Source organism: Rissa tridactyla, chromosome 1, assembly GCF_028500815.1.
Source record: "Rissa tridactyla isolate bRisTri1 chromosome 1, bRisTri1.patW.cur.20221130, whole genome shotgun sequence".
Classification (NCBI taxonomy): domain Eukaryota; kingdom Metazoa; phylum Chordata; class Aves; order Charadriiformes; family Laridae; genus Rissa; species Rissa tridactyla.
In genome coordinates, this window is record NC_071466.1 from 119012497 (window position 1) to 119030509 (window position 18013).

Genomic DNA, 18013 nt, shown 5'->3' on the forward strand with positions numbered 1-18013 from the left:
CTGGACTCCCTCCAACAGGTCCATGTCCTTCTTGTGCTGAGGACTCCAGAGGTGGATTCAGTACTCAAGGTGGGGTCTCACCAGAGTAGAATCACCTCGCTTGACCTGCTGGCCATACTTCTTTTGATGCAGCCCAGGATGCAGTTGGCTTTTTGTGCTGCAAGCACGCATTGCCAGCTCAAAATACTTAAATTTTGTCAAAGACACATACCTTCCTCTTCAAGGCCTACTGTAAATAAACCAAGTAAATAGCAAGCACCCTGTTGTACACTGAATGAGTAAGTTCAGGACTTTCTGTTCCTTTTAAACAACAACTACTTATTAAAAGTCATCACACCTCATATTGCTAGAGCCCAAAAGGCAACAAGTCTTTTTCTTGAAATACTCCTTCCTTTGGCTACTCCTTTACCTGTTGGCTATTTGTCCTTGAGCATAACCTGAGCACATTTTTATCTTTGTCCAAACCAACACAACAGAAGACAGAGGCGTGAAGGGAGCACATGCAGGGCCTCCAACCCCATGCATCATCTGAGAGCAGGGAATGGATCCAGCTAAGCTGGCAACTTGTGTGAAGGTGATTCCTCATACCACCACTTGACACAAATCCCATCACACACTTTAAAACTAGTTATTGCAACTCCCATACACTGGTGCAGGCTGAGCACAATTAGCATAGCTCTTATTAACTTGCTTCTTGACTTCTTGCCTATGCGCTGAGACATTAACTACTTGAAAATATTTACTTTATATATTAGTACCAGAGTCCCACTAGAGTAATTCCTACTGTTATATTGCAGTTAAAAGCAACCCATTGCATTCAGGAGGCTGATGCCCAGCTAATAACAAGGACATGCAGTGTCTGGAGACAGCAGCTAGGAGCTGGATTCCTGCACAGGAGCACAAAAATGATCATATAATAATAATTAATAAATATATATATAATGAAATATATAATAATGCCTGATGAGGCAAGATGATACTGACTGTCTTATCAAAAGACAACCTCTTCAGGATCCCATTGAGTTCTGAATCTCTAACTTGGCAAACAATATTATAATCTCACGTAGCAGCCCTGGAAGGATACAAACTTCAGTTAAAAGATTTCTGCAAATATCAGCACTTGCCTCAAAAAGGTGGGGTCAGGTCATGAATGGCACACATTTCATCTGTGACCACAAGGACTAAATATTTACTCTTACCGTTTAGTTAAGAGGTAATGGAAATAACTGTCTTTTTCCTATCTCCTCACTTCCAGCTAATCTGTCACCTTACAAAATACTGTCCAAGCAAACGTCCTGCATCTGATGCTTGCCTATAGAGTGGATGTGATGGGAAAGAGACAAGAAAGGGATTTTCAGACTGAATAGGAAGACCATGGGGTGGTGTGAGGTGAGTACCACAAAGTGAAGAATGGTCTGTCCTACTCATCTCACTAAGAGTCATTAGAGAAGGCTGATTTTCCATTTGGAGGTGTCAGACTGTAGGACTGCCTTACAAGCTGCAAGGAAGGCTTAGATGACTTGTAAATGCCCATGCCCTTCTTTTAGATACTGAGGAGGACAGATGAGGTGAGGACAGCAAGGCTACCGCAAAGAGCTTCATCGGCTATGGAAAGATGGAGAAAGGTGGGGTTGACAAACAGGCCCAGGCCACGCAGTTTCAACTAGGCTTTCAACAGAGCATTCAGGCAAGTTACCCATGGCAGGCTTCAGCCTGGCAAGATGAAGTTGCAAAGCTCAAGAAGAACAAATATTATTCTTCTCACAGGGCACTAACCTGTTGCAGACCACATTAGCCCACTCATTTTTCAGCCAGTTTCTAGCACTATCAAATGTAAAAAAAAAAAAAAAAAGCCCTTCAGATAAAGGAAAGGCTTGGTGGGATTCCAAATTACATGACTGGTTTCAGACAAAGAACCGGAGTCACGATGCATCCTGCCTATCATTATGTTTCTCTCAGTTTGGTGACAACAAAGTGTGCTCTTGTCCTGTCACATGCAAACTTAATTAGTTGACAACAACTGTGCTCACTCTTATGTCACCAATTAGTTTTCAAGAAAACAGGTTAATACAAAGCTTTACAGTACACAGCCTCTTTTTCTCTTTCTTTTTCTGAATGGTTGCCAATAATCAAATTTACTCCATTGTCTATTATTAATTTGAGTCTTAAAGTAAATGTCTAGGCGATAAGCCTGTCATAGCACTCTGGCTGTTGAGAAACTATTGGTTGACATCCCAAATTAACTAGAAAATCATTGGCATCTTGTTTTACTTTTTAGCAAATTAATTCTCCCTCCAAACCCATTATTTGTGTACAAGTAAGAGAAAACGGAAAATGTCTTGACATATGGAAATTATGTAACAAAGTAAAAAAAAAACAAAACAAAGTCTTCATCCTGATCCCCCCAAAGTTTTGCTACTTTTCAGTATTTATATAGATTACCAGCATCAATCTGCTTTGCTTCTCTAATGAATCTAATAAGCCTGAAATCTCCCTGGATGGGGTATTTTATCCAGTTGGCTTGAGAAGAGTCAGACCCATAAAGTTCATCACATGATTCAGGAAATGCAATGCAATAAATCAACTCTCTAGCTATTATCGTGGAAATAAGAAAATATTCTATATATTAAGTCTGAATTCAGAAATACATCTCATAAAAGAAAGAAATATAGAATAATATGTATCATATAATGCAGTTTGTAGCAGCTTTTTGTCTCACTAAAAAAAAATCAGATTTAACACAGAATATTAAGGTGTCACCTTTAACAGAAATACACGTTTAGTCCTTTTCACCGTAGCGGCACAGATCCTGTTCTGATTATATGTATGTACACACTTTGCTAAATGTAAACAGATTGTTTTTGGAAGCATGTGGTTCTTTTTGAAATACGCGTGAATCCTGACTATGTTTTAAACTAAATGAATCTACATCACATAACACAGTCTATCTAAAAGCAGGGATGCAAGAGCCTAGATGTCCTCTGTATTGACAGAAATGCTTGTTTATATACTAGAAATGTCTTTTTATGAGTGACTGTTGCCATGGAAACCACTACTAAAAATGAAAATTTTGTCTCCATGGAAAAACCCCCTACTTCTCAGTTATCCCATAATTTACCTTATATTTTCCTGATGAGTCTGAAATGCAAAGATTGGCAGTAAGATGTTCCTACCTCTTTAATTCCTCCTTCCTATTCTAAAATTATGTTTTACTGTAGAGTTTTGCGATTCCTGCTAGCAGAGGCCAATCTCTTATTTCCTACCAACCTTCTTATCAAAACCATATTTAGGTTCTTTGTCTCAATAGGCAGGGGGAGGAAAAAAAAAAAACAAACACTCTCAAAGCCTTCACAGAAGTCAGAAAGCTATTTTCTGAGATTTCAGTCTTTTACTGTACTGTTTAAAGCCTTCAACAACTCTCCGACCAGTAGCATCAGTCCAAAATTCTTGGGAAGCATAGTGACCTTTACCTGTGTTATTTGGAGCATTTGTCAGTTTTCCCATCACTACTTAGTTGAACATAGTCTCCGAAACTGTGTTTCGGTGTGAACACAGAATGTAGCCATTTCCTACATGGCTTCCCTTCCAGACTTTCCCCATCAGTTTTATGGCTTCTCCGAGACTCCAGTTCCTGAGTTCTGCCCTGCTTGTGGGAGAATGTGCCAAGAGAAAGAATATAACATCCATTCTAAACCGGCAAGTAAAGAGGATTTACATATATTGGATGACAACAGGAAGACAGAGCAAGAGATACCGATCATCTGACTGAAGGCTGTGCCTGCTCAGATGTGGTAACTTCACAAGGTAAGAGGGCCTTTCAGCCTGTTTTTCTGAGGATGCAGCCTTTTTTGCCACAGAACATGACAGCTTTATAAAATTTGATATGCCTTCTGCATCAATTTACAATTTTTACATCTGGGAATACATTTACACAATATTGACCACAGCATCACAGATGTGTGGATATAAAAAATCCATTTTTTGGCTTCTGACTGGCTTAGGTTGTCTTGTAGCTCTTGTTTCCAAAGAAAACATCTGATTGTATCATTCTATTTCTGACACCAGGACTAAGACAGAAAGGGGAATAAAAAATAATCAGCACTGACAGACAGTGGTGTACTAAGAGATGTGAGCCTAAAAATAATACTATTTATTTGCAGACCCGCTCTATAGATTTCTTATAGCTACAGGTACTGGGCTGTTATCAAGCAAAATCCCTGTGGAGAGGAAACACAAATTCTAAAAGCACCAGAACCTTTGTGAAAGGGTTTAACCTTCCTATGGCAAAAGCACAGTATGGAACTAAATAGATGCTATAAAAACCTCTAGTAATACACACAGCCTGCTGTTGGGAAGATGTTCTTGATGAGGAGAGAGGTCAATGACGTAATGATGGTCAGTACAAGCTGCAAGAAGACACGAAATCCAGTATGGGGTTCTATTCTTTTGCTGCAGTCTGCAAGAGTGCTTAAAGTGTGAAAGTCTTCACTGAGTCCTCCACGGCCACTGTAACAAAAATTTCTTTCTTCCCCCCCACCTTTGGCCATAATTGTGCTGCGTTCCTTTAAAAAAAGCAACAAGGCTATTGGACTGCCTACAGAGAACACCTACTGAACCTGCTCAAGGGGAGCAAGACTCAGAGGATGGAGTATATGGAAGGCAAATGCATCCCACAGAAAATGTGTCTATCACCAGATCAAACAGAATAACTGTGATAACGGAACGGGACTGGAGCAGTTGTTTGGCCCTCAGGGATGAGGGAAAGACATTTCCCAAGAACCAGAGGTGACAGAATAGAATTGGGCAGACTAACCCACAGTGACTGAAAGTCCGGATGTGAAGACCTACTTGCAAGAACAGATGGGGCTAGGGTTGAAGGAATGAGCGATTTAAAATGCTTTTCATTTCTATTATGCCTGACTCTTCTTCCTATTTACAAAGGTTCTAGGTCATATTATAATGACACACCACATTTTCCCACCTGAGTTTCAAAGCTTTTTGATCTTCTTTGGGGAGTTGCTGAATCTGCTGAAACAGATTCACCTTAAATGTCCGGCTGCCACAGGGTCCTGCCACTGGCCATCAGCTTCTGTAATGTCCCCTCCTTATGAGCGGTATCCTGATGGACATGCTATAGACACCTGCTCATCATGATTTTCTAGTAGAGCATGTGGTTGTAACCTTGGAGGACTGAAGCAATGGCTCTGAGGTATTCCACCCACAACAGCTGCCTCACAGACTCTCATGTTAGCTGGCTAGGTGAACCGATAGGATAATAGTGAGCATTCATCAAACCTGTCCAATGTTTCAAGGAAGTCCCTCAACACAGATACGTTGCCATGAAATAACCTTTTTATTTTTTCTTTTAACATACCATTTACTGATTAAAAGCAGGTCTAGCTATGATGAAAAAGCCAGGCACTAACTACTCTGAAAACCTAATTGTTCAGCATTGGCATCCAATAGAAGTTTACAGAATGAAAAATAGCTGAAAGCCTGAAATTATCATTTGGTGTTTTTTCCTGAGCCTAACTGGGAGAGACCGCTTAGCAATTTCCAGTGCCTTCCACCAGCTGAGCTGATTAGCCCATGATCAGCGCTGAGCAATGTAACTTAACTTGCCTGTCACTGGGGGCATTTGCTGCCAGCTGAGCACCCTCACATGGACAATTAGCAAGGCTCAGCCAACATGCAATAACTTGTTAAGCTGCAGTAATGTTTATTTTTCCTTTCAAGCCTCATACTAAGAAGCAGTGTGAAGCAAAAGAGGTTTTGAGAATTAAGTGAGGGAAATCTCCCCTACAAAGGAAAAAACACTATTATTCACCCCCCCACCCCTCCCCAGCTTGCATATTAATACTGATAGAAAACCTTGCGAAGTGACTTGTTTTGCTCTAGTCAGCTTGCAGTTCTGTGTAAGAAGTGGAATTTACGGTGAATTTATCAGAACATCCCTATTTTAGGCTTAAACTAAATATATATATAAAATGTATATAAAAGACCTGTAACCCCATTACAGTAGCTATATTGAAGTCAGTAGATACACCAGAGTACTTACTACAATACAGTCGAATTGGATGAGTTCCTTATTTTGACCATGCATCACTTTTTCAAGTGAAATAGAAAAAAGGTCGAAATAGGTCAAAATAGATTATTTAATGCTAATTTATTATCTGTATTAGACATCTGTCACTATGCCCTATTGTGGGAACATGCAAATTCTGTGCATTTTGTGAGAGTACTAATGAGAATGCACTCTGACTGAAATAATTTTAGTTTCAGTGATAGATATGAAAGTTACTTGAAATCAGCTTATAATTAGCTAAGATTCTTAACGTTGTGGTAATAATTGTAACAGGAATGTAATTGAACATTTTGGTGTGTTGAAAAAAATGCTGTATCTGAACTTCTAATTTCATTAGCACCAACACACTCCTTTCCGTACCGTCTTCATACTGCAGGTGCAATTTACTTTTTTCTTCTAAGTCAAATTTGAACAAGCTTCTCCATGTTCAAGAACTTTTCACTTCAGTAGGACCCACCCCCACAATACCACAAACCAAACCAAGCAACCCTCACCCAAGCCCCATTTTCCACTATATCAATTTATTTGCATCACACAAGGAATTTAAGTATTAATGAGGGTTAAACCTTGAGAGAAAGGTCCTACGTATCCTGCTAGAAGGTAAGCTAAAGTAAAATAAAATGAAAATTTGAATTTATGAAGGCAAGGCTTGACACCATGCTTCTAACAGTGGAATTGGTGAGATTCACTACCCCCCTTTTTAAAAGCATATCTTTGTAAATGAACACAAGTTAGTAGAAGGGGAAACGAGGTGGGAAGGGGGCGGGGGAGGAGAAACAAAACAGAAAACAAACAAGAATGGAAAAGGTCTCCCCCATATACCTGCCCATGTGCTGAAAAAAAAAAAAAAAAAAAAAAAGAAGTTTAATATACATCCCTTACACAGCCATAAATCAAAGCAGCTTCCCTTACACATTGGCAGGGCTATTAAACCACATGGACTGAATATGGAACAAAGCCAATTCAAACTACTATTCCACAAACAAATCTGAAACTGGAATAAGAGAGGCACAGGGCAATCAACTGTTCAAATTAGATAACACTCACGCTTGTTGTGTAAGCAGCTTCAGGATCGTCCTCTAACACTCGTGACAAACCAAAATCGGAGACTTTACACATGAGGTTACTGTTGACCAAGATATTACGGGCTGCCAGATCACGGTGTACATAGCCCATGTCCGAGAGGTACTTCATGCCAGACGCAATCCCCCGCAGCATGCCAACCAGCTGGATGACCGTGAAGTGGCCATCGTGCTTCTGCAAGTAAAGATGCAAGGTCAAAAAACACAGCTACTTTTCATTAATTTCATACGAGTGATATTAACTACAGCTCATTTTAAAAATACATTTGTAACCCATCCAGCCAATCTGCCCTCTGCAAGCTTGTTTTTTTTTCAAGTATTTAACTTGGTCAGCAGTGCAAGCTATCCCATCTCTCATTGTGCAGTTTATTCCCCTTTTCTTCCACATTTTCACACACCCCACAATTTTCCTACTGACAGCATTTAATGTCTTTTATCCTCAGTTATTAAGAGCACTTCCTCAAAACCCTATTTTTTAACACAAGAATGACAGCACATATTAAAATCCTCTCTTCATCTCTTTCTCCATGACCTCAGGAAACAAAACCCCCTCTTTTTATTGCCTCAGCCTTCATTGTCTGCATGAGGTACTGCTGTTACCTCACTTTTTGCTTTTTTGAAGAGGTTGGTTTGTTTGTTTAGAAAGAACTAAACAAACCAACCAACCTGGAAGGAGTTTGGGACTTTACATCCTGTGTGTTCTGCACCTAACACCATATAATTGCTGAACGCTAGATTAAAAACGAGATTCGGTCTGAAATTCAGAGGTCATGTAGCTTTTCCAAAGTCTTCCTGGCTGACTAAGCCCATTAAACTCAGACCCATGAATGCATTAAACTGCTTAACTCCTGTTGAAATCTGTTGGAGTTGAACACGTAAGAGTTACGTTGTTAACCATGCTTATGCATCTGGTGAGTCTTGGTGGGCCTCAGTTTCCCCATCTGCAGAGTTAATGCTTCTGTACCTCCTACGTCAGGGAGTTCCTGCGTTATGTGGCAGCGGGGACCAAGAGAATACCTGCACAGAAATCTGATTATGGGCTCTTTGCCTGGTTTAGGTCTGCCCTATCTACCGCCTACAGCAGTATTTTTGCGACCTCAGCTGGCAGACATTTAGCTTCTCATGGATTATTCAGGGAGCCAGGCTTTTATGTTAGCAGGAACAGCCAAACAAAACCAAACAGCTCTTCCCTGCAAGCAAGTTAACTTTCCATTTTCTCTTTCAACACCTTTAGCACTGGGCTACAGACTAATAGCAGTGTTCTGATCAGCATTCAGGACATTTCTGCTGCTTAGATCATACGTTTTAACAAGACGATTTTTCTAGGGGGGAAACTTTACAATAAGTTCAGTAAATTCCTTAGATTCAGCAAAGCAGCAGGCTGAACTGGACAGATATGCTTAACTTTATCCCCAATCAGCAAAGTATTTCAGCATTTCCATCACAATTAAATTATTTGGGGCCTATATTCTAGCTAAGCAGGACATAAACATTTAAAGAAATAGGGAATTAGTAATTAAGATTACCAAAACCCCCACAAACAAACCAACCACAAAACCCCAGACGTGGAGAAGTGTGTTATTACTCGCTTCTCATGTTATTAACCTATTTTTAAGGTGAAGCAATACTAGAATAAGACCTGCCTCTAATATATATCTACTTAGATCAAGAAGTTATACACTTTTAAGCGTTAAGTCATTTAGTGTGCATAACAGGCTGCTAAATTGAAAGAGTTGTTTGCATATAAAGAAGTAACAGAAACAAGTTCCTAAAGTCCCTATTATTCAATTAAAGGCTATTGGGTACAGACAGAAAGACAGGCAAACTTAACAAACAGAAAAGGTAGAGACAAGATGGATTCTGCAATCTGCAGAACTCGCAGAGTGTCTTGAAACTCTTTCAATTCCTTTCATCAAATCAATCGGAAGAAAAGCTCAAGTGCAGCAGTGTATGGAAACCTGCACTACAGGACGCATTCACCAGTTAGAGACCAGTACTGCTATATCAGGTTATAACACAACAAGACAAAAACCAGAAAGAAAATGGTAAAAGGAAGATAAACAGGGTTCCTACATAGTTAGGTTTCCAAGCAGCTATTCTAAGCCAACATATCAGAAAGCAAGAATTCAGGTACTAACACACCTTATCAACTAGAGGACCTCACAAGCTCATCATGCTTTCCAGCAGCACCTGTATTTAAGGAGCCATGCTTCCATCAGCAGCCAAATGCCACAGCCATTTTACGGACTCCTCCAAACAAAGCACATTCAATTACACTTCTTCAAAACCAGCTATTTATGACTGATTTATAGCAAGTTTTCCCCTCACTGTTCCTCTTGTATCAGTGCTCTAGAGCCCATGCAAACGTAGAGGCAGATGTCTCTAAGCAATCATGTCACACCTATAAGCAACCCCCCTCCTTTGTTGTCTCCATCAAAGCCACCTGTAAGCAGTTAGTTCTACAGATGACACTCAGCTGGGGGTAAAGACACAAGTGTGATAACCACACATTTTGCCAAAGGCCATCCCCTGTTATGGGCCTATGACGTTCCCTATCACAGGCCCCTAGCGCATGAATAAGGGGAACTTCTCAGAGTCAAAAACATGCTAGTGAAAGCTATTTTAAAGAAAATCTTTCAATCTAGCAATTAAGCAAAGAGTCAAAAGCGAACATTCTTAAATTCTTTAAGCCTCTTCCAATAAAGTAAAGACATGAACTCTATCCAACATTTTATGTAATGAAGCCACACAGGATTGGGGTTTTGCTTTTTATTTAGTAATTCTAAATGTTCAATTGACTCTTAATTTATTAAGCTGGTTGCAAACAGTTAATGCTCTTCACACTTGCCCTGTATGGATAACTTTTTTTAGCTAACTGTAGAATTAGGATTTGTAACAAAGCACCTATGACTTTTGCAAAATAACCAACCAAGACCCTGTCAGCCCCGCAGCAAAGCTCTAAACAAACCCGACCCCCTAAACCTCTAGATTTTTACCTCCTCCTTATCATCGTTAACAGCTCCATTCTCTCAACAAACCGCAGAGTCATCTGCAACACCTCCCTTAACCTTTTGTCCCCTTGGATCGCAAGCATTCATTCCTTCCTGCCTTTTTTAATTTGTGCTCTTTCAAATCTAGACCATGCTTGACTGATTTTTCATAAAACATAACCTTTTTCTGCTCTTTCTGAATCTCAGTATTTGCCTTACCAGTATAGCAGAAATGCCTGAGTTAAAAACAATCTCATGCTTTTGCCATTCTCTCCCTCCTTCTTTCAAATTTCTTTGGGCTTCTGCCTTGACACAAAAAGCTCAAGCTTCTTATCTCTACCTTTACAGAAATGACAGACTTGCTAACATACCAGTTGCCATTTTATTCTGTCCTCCTCCTCCCTCGGTATATTTCTCTGAACACTTTTCTGCATCTGTTTTCCTCTGTCCCTTCTCATGCTTCGTTTTGTATTGTTTCGTTGCCAGCCTTGCAGTTGGAACAACTACATTTTTCCTGTCAGCAAAAGAGTCTCCTCTCTCTCAAGTCTTTCTGTAATCACTTCTGCATCAGTTTCCATGCCAGCTGTATTCCCTTACAAACTGTTATCTTCCTATATATCAAAATATTTGGCTGATTTAAGCTGATCAGGACAGAGACTATGGGCCATATTTAACCCTTGGAGAATTCAACTAAGTTGATGAAATTATACCAGGTATGAATCTGTACTCCTATTTCCAGGATTTGTAAATCCCCACATACATCTGTGAGTCAAAGCAATCCTTTGGCAACTTTCCGTTATCTCCTTTCATTCGCTTGTCATATAGGGACATAAACCACTCATCTGAATGATATGGTGGTTGTTATCCAGGGCTTTATTCAGATTCCCATAGCTGAGATTTGGAATATGCTTTTGATAGGATTCCCACTGCAGTGTTAAGGGCGTTAATCAATTCTGGCAGCAATTCAGACCTCAGTGGACTTCCCACATTTATCCTATCATCCCATCAAATTTTAATCAGGCTTTAATGGCTTTGCTAAATAAATTTTTCTCATCAGCTGAGTATAGATGCAATATCTGAGTAGTTGCTATTGCATTTATGCAGCCCTGCAAATGCCCTGAAAAAATGTTGTTTTTTCATTCAGCTACAGTTTGCTTTTGAAAACCTTATGTACACAAAATATTCTTTTCCTGTTACAGACCTTTCAATAGCAGTGATGTATAATGGGATCGTGAAGAAGGTCAGTTACTGTAGGGGAGGAAGGATGATAGATCCTAAGTTTCTCCCATTGCTTTTCACCCTCTAGTTCCCAGCTCCAGCGTGCACTAGTTCAGTGCTTTTCTACAAGCCCATGGAATTTTTCTTCTTCATAAGATTTTTTCCATTTTACTACTGAGTAACCTTTTGGAGGCATGGTCATTGAATTTTACTGTATTGTTTCTGGACTTTCGTCCAGAAAACTTCTTTGTCCACTTCCTTATTTGCCCTATAAGTCAGAGCACTTTTATGCCCTTGTATTCTGAGGAGTGCACAGGATTTGCTACAGGTCTCAATATTTTACTCCAGATGATTTAGATTTTACTTTAGATGGAGAATAGCATTGAAAATGGTGTGTCTAGGTCTAACTTAGATTGTATTCACCAGTGATATTTCCTACTGGTCACTATATGAAAGATGTAGTTTTGCTATGTATTGTTACTATTCCACCATGCAAAGTAAATGGTAGAAATTTATCAGGATAAATCTTCCAAAATTGAAGTTGCAACTTGGTCTTCCCTGGACGTGTATATATATTCATACTATCATGCGGACTGCACTCAGGTTTATATTACTGATACTCAATTAGGTCAACTGTCAATTTCTTGTTTAATCAACTGTTAACGGGATTCCATTCGATCACTAATACCTAATTTCATTAAATGTAATAGATAAAAAAATGAAATTTAGTTCATTTTAAATGCTACTGAGTGATCCTACACAACAATCTAAGTGCCTCTTCAACCATTAAAAATATGGGACATCTTTTTATTATTCAAAAAAATGTTGCAAGATGAAGCCCTTCCAAAGCTTAATTTAGGATGCAATAGCCATGATCAAATCTGGACCAAATAGCAGAAGCACCCTTGCAGCCTGTGACCCTGTTTTCGTTTTTCAGCTACAGCAACAAGAAAGGGATGCCCTGGCATAACCAAGCGTCCCTGCCCACTTCAGCACAATGGAATACACCTGTTACAGAATCACAATGCTGGAAGAGAGTTTAAGGAGGGATCCAGATCATCTCCTTGCCCTGTGTCATTCCTGACGTGCTTTTCTAACCTGCCCTTAAAGACAATTAGGGCCAATACCACATCTTAACTAAGACAGCCACTTAAATGATGTCCTTCTGAGCACTTTGACTGGCACAGATTTCAATTCCTCTTTGCAACTGCGTTTTGTGTACATGAAGATTAAACATCTCTCTTGCCCTGTTCTTTGGGCTAAACACAAATTCAGTCCACAGATCTCATTTGCTGGGTAACTGTTCTTTTTGGTTTTGTTGTGAACTCCGCCCACCTACTTCATTAAGGTCCAAATGAGACAGAGTACTCTGAGGCCTCGCCAGCGTGAAGCAGAGAGGAAAAGTTACTTCACAGACCCTGCAGGGGATATTCCTGTTTCTATATTCCAGTGTGGTATTTGCCATTTTCACATCAACGTGACACCCCTGATCTACTGCAACCTCTAGAGCAATTTCTTCCAGAAGACTTCTTTCTGAACAGTTATTTGCTGTCCTCTACTTTATAGCTGATTATTCCAGTCTCAGTGGAGTATTGTGCTCTTGTCCTTACTTATTTCCAATTAGTTTTTAAAACTAATTAGTTACTAAATTATTTCTTAAATTTGATGATGTGATGATGTTAAATTTTAGCTCTGCCCTGCTGTCTGCCTGTGTTCCTACTTGGCTTTGCATTGCCTGAAAATTTCTTACGTCTGGTCACAACCTCAGAATCCAGAAGGTTAATGAAACTATGGGGAAACACAGGCTGCAGAACAACCCTGCTTCATATATCTTTCCATCCAAAGTCCATTCTCTCCATAAAGTACGTATCCAGTACTGCATCCACCTATAGAAGTTTCATCAAGACCGTATTTCTCTAGCTGCTCATAAGGATCTCATGTGATAGAGTTTTAAAGCCTTACAAAAGCCAAGATTTATGATATCAACTCCTTCTCCCATATCCACAAAGCCTGCACCCTGTTACAAAAGAAAAGCAGACTGTTTGACATAATTTGTTCTTGACAAATCCATGTTGGCTCATACTTATCTCGCTGTTATCTTTAAGGTGCTTGTAAATAATTTTTTGATAATTTGTTCCAGAAATATTACTGCAGTTGACATTAAGCTGACTGGCCTGCAATTTCTTGGCTTCTCTTTTCCCTTCTTTTTAAAGACACGGATGACATGGGCTCTGTTCTGATCTCCTGGTTTCTTATGTATTCTCCACAAATTTGCAAAGATAAAGAGCACACTGAAAGTGTCCACATTACCTATCAAATTCTTTTTGGCTTGAAATACAAGACAGTTTGTAATAAATTTCTTGTTGCTCAGTAGGAAGAATATCTCCAGTGACTAAAAATATCCAGCATTTCTAAATGAACTTCTCACAGCAGTATCAGAAATACTGTTTTCTACCTCCTTCCAGCAGGGTACAACATTGCCTGAGAACAAATGTTGGCTCTGTAGCATCAGCGACAGCTTCTCAGTGTAATCTTACATCATGTAAATACATGATCTGCTTACACTTTCACTATTAAGGTAACACATTCATTCAAACTCGGTTTCTAATTGCTCAATATGTTTCTTGATTCAGAAAAAGATATTCGTGTCAGTATTCTCCAATGCAGGTTTTCTTCTTTACAGACTCACTTCTGAAAGCAAAATGCTACCTTTATCCTTCCAGGAAAGGAACGTGCCTCCAATAAGTAAAAGGGCACATGAATGCTGCTTGTGAAAGCAAAAGAAGGAGTATTAGTTATGAGCTCTAATGTTGTTGCCTCTCTGGATGCAGATAAATAATAATGGGAACCATTAAACTTAGGAAAGGCCACCTGGCCTCTTTTCCCCAAAGCTGGCTCTGTCTAGTGAGGCCATGTTAGATGGATATACAACATATACTTTACAACATCGTTTTGTAGAACTTTCTGCAAGTCTTCATTTTTCTTTTTTCTCCCTTTCCCCCAAACTCACTAAATGCAGGTATCTGCCGCAGCATCTAAACTCTAGTTGAAAAAAGGGTGAGCCTGATAGCAAAGCTGCTCTGAGAATAACTTCATAACGATTACTGCATCAAAGAGCAATATATCATAATATTTTCTCCTTCTAGTAACATTTTTTTTTCCGCACATTTTTACACTTATCTTAGGCTCTGCTAGAGAGGCCTCAAGGGATTAAAATTGGGTGATGAATTCCAGGGTTTCATTTGCTGTACAGTCTGCTGCAGTTAGTGCTCTAATGCAGTTAAGCGTATTTTTTATAGAATCTTTGGAAAATATTTTCTTTGGAAGAACAAAATATATTTTACAGCCTTTTTACCTGCTATGCATGCCTGTAAATAAATCTAACTTTTTTTTACAAGCATTTTAATTTTCTGAAGTGAAAGGAAATATATCAGCCACAAGTTCTTAGGTAAGAAGAGGAGCATTACTATTGCAAATAGTAACAATGACGAAGGCAAGACAACTCTGTGATTACCCTAGGTAAATGAATCCTTTCTTCCCACAGCTCAGAGATTCACAAAACTGGGCAAGACTGGAGCATCTTTCAAACCTAAACATTTGTCTCTTCAGGGTACAGTTAAGGGAAAATGCTGCAAACCCTGAGGAGCTTTCTTTCCCACATTAATCCCTGGAGAGTGCACATTCCCTTCCTAATAAAGAAGGGTGAGTAAATACAGTGCTGTGGATACAGCTGATAGATTATTTTACTATCAGGCCTGCTACAGAACGTGCCGCAATACCGTGATTTCTCATCTGATTAATATTGCTGTGTCCCTGGTTCTTGCCTCGCTGTGCTGACTATTGGTTAGCACACCTTGGACCCCGAGCAGGAATAAAACACTGACTGTAGTCTGGTAGTCTGCAGCTGCGGAAAAATACTGAAAGAATCTAAAGTACTCTGGTGAAAGTTTTTGGGTTGATTTTATGTGATTCTAGGTAGCCAACCACAAGCAAACATCCCCAAAAGTCAACTTGTAACTATGTTTATTTTCTGTGGCTTACATCCATGCCCATATGGAACGATGCATGAGGAGGATGAGTGCAGACCACAGCCAGCAGATGCTCTCCAGGTAGCATTCTGTGCAACTGAACCCCAAGCAGTAGCCCCTCCAAACACATAAGCCACCTGGCCTCCTAATCACCCTGTTCCTTTCTCTGTGATGCTAAACCCAATTACTTTAGCCAACAATGACCCTTTAGATGGAGCTGTGAAAACAGTAGATGAGATTTAACTCTTAATAGCTCCATAAGACTGTGAGGAATCTACTTAGAGAGTAGGCTGAACCAGGGAGGGTGTATCAGGGTGAAAGGACCAGCCTCGCGGCAAAGGACTTTTATAGGAATTATTGCACTCATCTGTCAGGCAAGACTGAGGGAAATGTTGTGGTGTCCAGCACAAACAGCTAAGGAGTGAAGCTGGGATTCAGATCTGGGTTATATCACTGTATCACCTTCTGAACTGCTGCATGGGCTTGGGTACAATGAAGCGCTCATCTCTGTTTTCCTTTGGCAAGGCATTTATGCATTTGGTTGCATTTATGTCATGTATGGAGACTGCAAGGTCACCAAGCAGTGATTCAATACCCATGTGGTTTACTGCGTCATAGACATGTTTAAAGAACAGGCATCTCAAACCCACTGTGGCAAACTGCTTGTTAAAAAGTTTTTGTGTTTTTTTAGGCTTTTTTTTTTTCTGTTATGCATCTCTCTTGGTTATCTGTCTTGTTGTATCTTCTATAGCCTGCATCAACAAGCCTGAGCAAACATATCTGACTGAAACTATCCTGTCTAATTACTGAGCACATCTTTCTATCAATACAGATAGCTGCCCTTTCAACTCTTTGTGTGTTTATCATTTTCCTCATACGTTTGCAGAATAAGTGATTGCTAAGATCTCCATTACACAGGCAGGTGACTGGAACGTAAAGACAATGTGTCCCATCCAAAGTCTGTGTATGAAGACAGTAATAGGAAATTGTACCTGGGTCTCCTCAATTCCCAAGATGAAGTATTAGCCACTTTCTTTCCAAGCACAGATTAGTCCTGTCTGACAGCTGGTGGAGTAATACTGAAAGAAAAGCCACTAGCCCCTGAGGAAATACTAAGGTGGAAGCTCACAGCCTTTTTCAGAGAAATCTCTCCAAGTGTTACCAGAAGTGAAGCCACATGTACCTTATTTCTGATCAAATGAGCATTTCCTTGACAGCAAATTTCAGGTATACTTTTGTGGGATGATTAATTTACATGCAATCTTCTATGAGAAAAAAAAGATAACTGAGTTTCATCTTATGGAAATCAGTTTTATATAACTGCAAAAATAATGCAGGATTTCTGGGGAAAATTTAGTGTCAAGAGTCTCCAGCAATTTAGGATGTCTGGTGGTGCACAATTGCTGTAATTAATTACCATCATCTTACAATATTGGTTCTAATTAACTGATGCTTTTCCACTGAGAATATACCTGAAGCATCTTCCTATTGCAAGTCCATGCCAATGTTTTCCCCCAAAAGCTCAAAGTTAGCAACCAGCATACAGGATTTTGTAGGCTGGGGAAGACATAATCTAGCTGAGCTTGCTCTTTAATTCATACAAATGGCAGAAAGTAAGGCACTGGTTTGGGAATTTGGCCACATAACTACAACTAAAATACAGCACTAAATAATATGTAGGATGAGTGTAAGCTGCTGGCCTGGAATTCAGGGGAACTGATTTAATTTCTACTATCTGCTATGCGCTTTGTGCACAATACTGGATAGATCACTTAATATCACGGTGCTTCATTTCCTTACATGTAAAGCAAGGAAGTAAAGGCTATTAAGCCTAGGGTTTAGGGTCAAGGGGAGTTTTACTTGGAGTTTATGACTCCTCACGCCACTCGTGCATGCAAGCAACAACTGGCATGCAAGCTAACATCCCACCAAGGCCGTGAGAAGGATGATGGCAAATGTCTTCCTTGAGGAATCTTTCTTCTGGAATACCCTCACATGGTTCATCACAGACTTTCACTTTGAAATTGTAAGATTGACCCATTTTTGCAGGCTTTTGGAGAAGGACAGGTTGGAGGGATGTGTTGGTTAATTTTTGCAGGTTGCAGTGCATGGGGAAATATTTTTTATGGTGAGAAATGGCTTTTTTTTCCCTCTTCTGTAAGAACACTTTGCCCTGTAACAAATGATTCTTTTAAATAATAAGAAAGATAGACTATCTTATAAGCCCTTCCAAATCTCACCACATAAGTATTGTTATATTCACTGAACACCTTTCATTAGGATTGCTAAAGATAAACCCTCTCTGCTTCTTTGTATCTTCACAAAAGCTTTTAAAAGTGTAGACTTATATCTGCAGGAAACAACTATTACTAATGAAGCAGCTGGATTTCTTTTAAATAGGTTACTTTGCAGCCATTTTCTCTGCCAATTATTAACAGAAATGCTGATGATATATCTACAGTGCTTTGGGATGCTGAATATTATCTAAAGTCCTTTTAAAAAGCATCTTAGATGAATAAACCGTATCTGAAGTGTGAATTGAAACTAAAATAATATACATGGAAACCAGCTGCAGAAATGATTAGCTCACTTTTTCTCCCAGCAGATTTG

The 18013-nt window shown here is 39.5% G+C and overlaps 1 protein-coding gene across 3 annotated transcripts in view; it reads right to left on the minus strand.

Moving 5' to 3' along the window:
- Positions 1 to 18013, minus strand: part of EPHA6 (EPH receptor A6) — a 510145-nt gene that overhangs the window by 48854 nt on the left and 443278 nt on the right. For all 3 annotated transcript variants that reach the window (XM_054204504.1, XM_054204526.1, XM_054204514.1), the window contains one exon: positions 7133 to 7342. In XM_054204504.1, coding sequence (XP_054060479.1) covers positions 7133 to 7342 — 210 coding nt within the window. The remainder of the gene's footprint in view (positions 1 to 7132; positions 7343 to 18013) is intronic.